General features: G+C 44.9%; 1 protein-coding gene across 1 annotated transcript in view; it reads left to right on the forward strand.

The window, feature by feature from the left end:
- dpyda.1 (dihydropyrimidine dehydrogenase a, tandem duplicate 1) overlaps positions 1-5,000 on the forward strand; it is a 290,320-nt gene that overhangs the window by 88,139 nt on the left and 197,181 nt on the right. The window contains exon 5 of the mRNA XM_063206772.1: positions 2,754-2,915. Coding sequence (XP_063062842.1) covers positions 2,754-2,915 — 162 coding nt within the window. The remainder of the gene's footprint in view (positions 1-2,753; positions 2,916-5,000) is intronic.

Genomic DNA, 5,000 nt, shown 5'->3' on the forward strand with positions numbered 1-5,000 from the left:
CTCTCCCTCTCCATCTCTCTCTCCCTCTACCACTCCTCTCTCTCTCTCTCTCTCTCTCTCTCTCTCTCTCTCTCTCTCTCTCTCTCTCTCTCTCTCTCTCTCTCTCTCTCTCTCTCTCCCCCCACTCTCTCTCTCTCCCTCTCCCTCTCCCCCACTCTCTCTCTCTTCATTTCGTTTCATTTCATTGAGTATTTGCTTCGGCGCATAACATCACATGAAAAAAAGGGGGAGATACACAGTGGCCCCTCCTTTTTTTAGAAGCAGGAGAGAGAGAGAATGTATCACGGGTAATGTCTGTAGACTTTTTTTAATTAATGGGCTAAAGTAATCCCCAGATAGTCTCACTTGAGTGATGGGCAGTGCAATTAAACAAGACTCCTATCTGAAGTCTCCACCGCCACGGCTGCCACTACACTTGTCACACTGCTGCCTTTTGCGATGAGTCACTAGAAATGATTAGTCTGTGCTCGTCTGCTCTGGCCTGGTGCAGCCACGTTTGGCCGTAATGTGCTGCCGCCGCTGTCTGCCGACGGGCAGACAAAGGGGTCAGTTGTCCAGGGGCCTAGGGAGAGACGGGGCCCAGAATTGGGTCGTAATTGCATTGTATCCATTGAGGCTTTCACATGATTTTGTACCAGGCCTGGCCAAAGCTGTCGGCGGCCCTGCCCGCTACACTATACACCGCCACATGCCGGCACAGCGAGACCTGCCGTGGGATATTGCTGAGCTGTGTGGAAGACCGTGTTCAATGTTTAAAAGGGGCGGCCGAATGCTCCAGCATAACTGCGGCAGAATACTCTTGACTCTTTTCAGTGTGCATTAGCGCTAAGGACACGTTCAAGGTTTCCCTTTTAGAACAGCTTATGCAATCAGCATTGTCAAAGGAGAAAGAGGTGAAAGACAGACAGACACACACACACACACACACACACACCGACACACACACACACACACACACGCCGACCGACACACACACACACACACACACACACACACACACACACACACACACACACACACACACACACACACACACACACACACACACACACACACACACACACACACACACACACACACACACACACACACACACACACACACACACACCGACACACACAGACTTAATGGATGTTGCCTAGCACTAGATCCTTGCCCGCTTTTAGGTGCTTCTCAAATCAAGGCCACCTTCTTTTTTTCCAGCTGTGTTCTTCTCATCATTCTTTCAGTCATTTCTGAGAATCTGCTCAATGCTCTTATTCAGGGTGTGAGACTCAAGGTTTTTTTCTGCACAGAGCGCGCCATTGTCTCCTGTCCTGTTCTCATTCCTTCTCCTCAGTGATCCTCATATTTATTCATTCTCAAATAGCCTACATGTAGTATGTGTTTCTCCTGATTTTTTTTTTTTTTTGATAGCACTAAGCCAGCACTCCTCATAAGTACCGTCCTCCGGGTACTCAACATCAATTAATATGAGTCCTTCCTCTCCCGTCTGCATAGCACTACAATGCAGGCCTTTAGTCAGGCTCTAAATGTGCTTTTTCGATCAAGGATGTACCTGTGGCTAAGCACTGAAAGCTACTCTGTCGATCTTCGTCAGAGATGGCCATGAACCACCAACCGCTTCAATTTTGGAGAAACTTCCAATGACTAAGCTTTTGCTTCACCATTTTAGTCTGGGCGTACGGTAGACACAAAACAAGTTCTTGGAAGTAGCAAGAAAAACGATGGAAACAAAATTCTTAATAAATCTTTCAAGTTTTAAATCTTTCCAATCAAGACAGCTTTTCTTTTTTATCCTTTTTTTTTTCAAAACTACCTTTTTACAAAAACTAACATCTCTCTTCTCCAGCTAAGAATTGTATGCTTCAAGAAGCTGCAAACTCTTAACCTTATAAATGAAGCCAGTGAAAAATATTTGCTAAGGGGCGCTTTCTGAATTCATGTCGCTCCTTCAATCAACCAACCAAATCCAAAACACACTCAGTCTTAATTGCCAAAGCCTTGGTTAACTTGAACCTTAACTTCCAACCTGTTTAACTGTTCAGCCTACACCACACAGTGAAAGTAAATGAGTGTGTGTGCGTTAGGGGTGTGGATCGGCACTGCCCTCACGATCCGATTCGATCACGATTCGGGAGGTAGCGATTCAATCCGATCCGATCTGATTCAATTCTACAATGCATTGCAATGCATTACATTTCTACTGAAAGCAAAGCAAATGTTTAATCAGTCATGATGAGGCAATACAAGTAGTCAGATACTGAGCAACAATTTATTGGCTGTTGTCTGTATCAGTCTGTATCAGTCTGTATCAGTCTTGCAATGTTTTGAAGTGCTTTTATTTAATTTAACATTCATTTGCTCCTGAAATATCCATGGAAGTAATTGAAACTTAAAAAAATTGCCGGATCGATTCTGGAACTTGCCGGATCGATTCTGGATCGTCTATGCCCCGCATCGATTCGGATCGCCGAATCAATCATTGTTGACACCACTAGTGTGCGTGTTCGTGTGTACTGTATGTGTGTCTGTTTGTCTGTGTGTGTTTGTGTGAGCATGCTTGCGTGTATGTGTATGCGTGCGTGCGTGCGTGCGTGCGTGCGTGCGTGCGTGCGTGCGTGCGTGCGTGCGTGCGTGTGTGTGTGTGTGTGCGTGTGTGTGTGTTCTTGTTTGTGCACCTGTTAACAATACTCAGCATTGTTTACTGATGTGCACACTGCACACACACATGACACCTGTGCTGCTTGCAGAACTACTATGGGGCGGCGAAGGCCATCCTCTCCGACAACCCCCTGGGCCTGACGTGTGGGATGGTGTGTCCGACCTCTGACCTTTGCGTCGGGGGCTGCAACCTCTACGCCTCTGAGGAGGGGCCCATCAACATCGGCGGCCTGCAACAGTTCGCCACGGAGGTAGAGAGGAGCAACACACACACACACAGACACATGCATACACACACACACACACACACACACACACACACACACACACACACACACACACACACACACACACACACACACACACACACACACACACACACACACACACACAGACACACAGACACACAGACACACACAGACACACACACACACACGTGTGGCCTGCCACAGTTCACCACAAAGGAATATCACAACACACACGATACAATAAAATAATGCTCACCCTCACAAGAACTCTCTCTCTCTCTCTCTCTCTCTCTCTCTCTCTCTCTCTCTCTCTCTCTCTCTCTCTCTCTCTCTCTCTCTCTCTCTCCTCTCTCTCTCTCTCTCTCTCTCTCTCTCTCCTTCTCTCTCTCTCTCTCTCTCTCTCTCTCTCTCTCTCACACACACACACACACACACACAGACTATAATACATTCTGTAATGCAGTCCTAGTCCCTTAGGATGAGACACTATTGAGCTCCATACACATGCTCTTCCCTCTGTGTCACAGTGTAGCAGTTGTTTTTATGGTGTCACTATCAGGAGGTGAGAAAAGAGCTTGGCCGTGTTCCAAGCACATGGCTTACTTGGCTGAGCGAAATGGCACCGACGCTGCAGTATATAGAGTGCAGGCCCGCCAACAGGGGAGAACAAAGGGGTATGTTGTCCCGGGCCCAGGGAGATAGCCGGGGGTCCAGAATTGGGTCCCAATTACATTGTATGCATTGGATAGGGGGCCATTTCAGATGATTTTTTCCTGAGCCCAGCAAAAGCTGTCAGCGGGCCTGATAGACCGTGCACATCCAAAAGTATTTTAGCAGGTGCCAAATAAAGAGAAATGTACTGAGGAGGAAATAGGTACAACAATGATGTGCACACTGATCATAAAAGACCCTTATACTTTATTTGAACGGAAACGTTGTTTCTTACAATCTTACAATTTTTAGTAGGCATTATTTCCTTACTGCAGTGAGCTATCTGACTTCAAAGTAAAATGCTACTCAAGGTGTCGTTTGCAGTATCACTCAGCTGAATTTATTAATTATACAATGTCTCAGTCAGGAAGGTAAGAAAAGTGGTGAAATTATTTGTGAACTACAGTAGAATACAAGTGAAACTAAATACATATCACATTTTTTTCCCTTCATCACAAATCGACTTTGATGGTTTACAAACAAAGCAGGAGTATGTGAACTGAAAAGCAGACGTGCATCTCATAAACAAATAGCCTTACTTCCTGCTTGATCTCACAATAACAAAGGCATATCCTTAACATTTGGATGCTTAGTAGCATAGTACTTCTTTTTGCTGAGTACATTTGTTCTGATTTCCCCCCAAACTTTGTGTATTTAAAACACACAGTTCGGAGTGCAGTTCTGTTCAGATATCATCTACAGTACGTTCGTCAGCAATCACATTCACATTCACTCTTTCAACTGTGTCAGGTACACACTGAGACTGCAGTGTTAATTCAATACTTAGGGAGTACTGTGTCTTGAAACACAGTCAGGAACAGTGGTTCTTAACTGAAATAGACTTGAGGCCCACAATTTTCCACGAACGTTACTTTATGACCCAATTTTTTGTTACGCTGTCCGAAACAGGTCGATTTATTTTTATCATCAAAAATATTACCATGCATTTGAAAGCACACATACAATATGTTTCGCAAGAGCATTCACATTTTATGCTGACATGTCTCTCAACTAGTGGAGAGGAGTATTAACAATATATCACACTCTGCCTCGATTTGGGACTGGCTTTTGATAGGTGGAATTGATACATTTTTGCAGCACAGCTCCGCGACCCACCCAAGACCCCTCTGCCACCCAGTTTTGGGTCCACCCACCAATTAAGAAACACTGCTTTAGAAAATGTTAAAGATGCACTGTGTAATATTTTCAGCAGTTTCTTTCCAGCAGTCATGCTGCCCATTCACTAGTGTTACCTTTTTCACAAATACTTACCAACACCATCAAATTCTAAGTATTTGTTATGACTGGAATAATTGCACTTTTCATACATGAAAAGGCGGATCTTGTGCATGTCCACTATTTTGAAGTTCCAGAAAA

Source organism: Engraulis encrasicolus, chromosome 9, assembly GCF_034702125.1.
Source record: "Engraulis encrasicolus isolate BLACKSEA-1 chromosome 9, IST_EnEncr_1.0, whole genome shotgun sequence".
Taxonomy (NCBI): domain Eukaryota; kingdom Metazoa; phylum Chordata; class Actinopteri; order Clupeiformes; family Engraulidae; genus Engraulis; species Engraulis encrasicolus.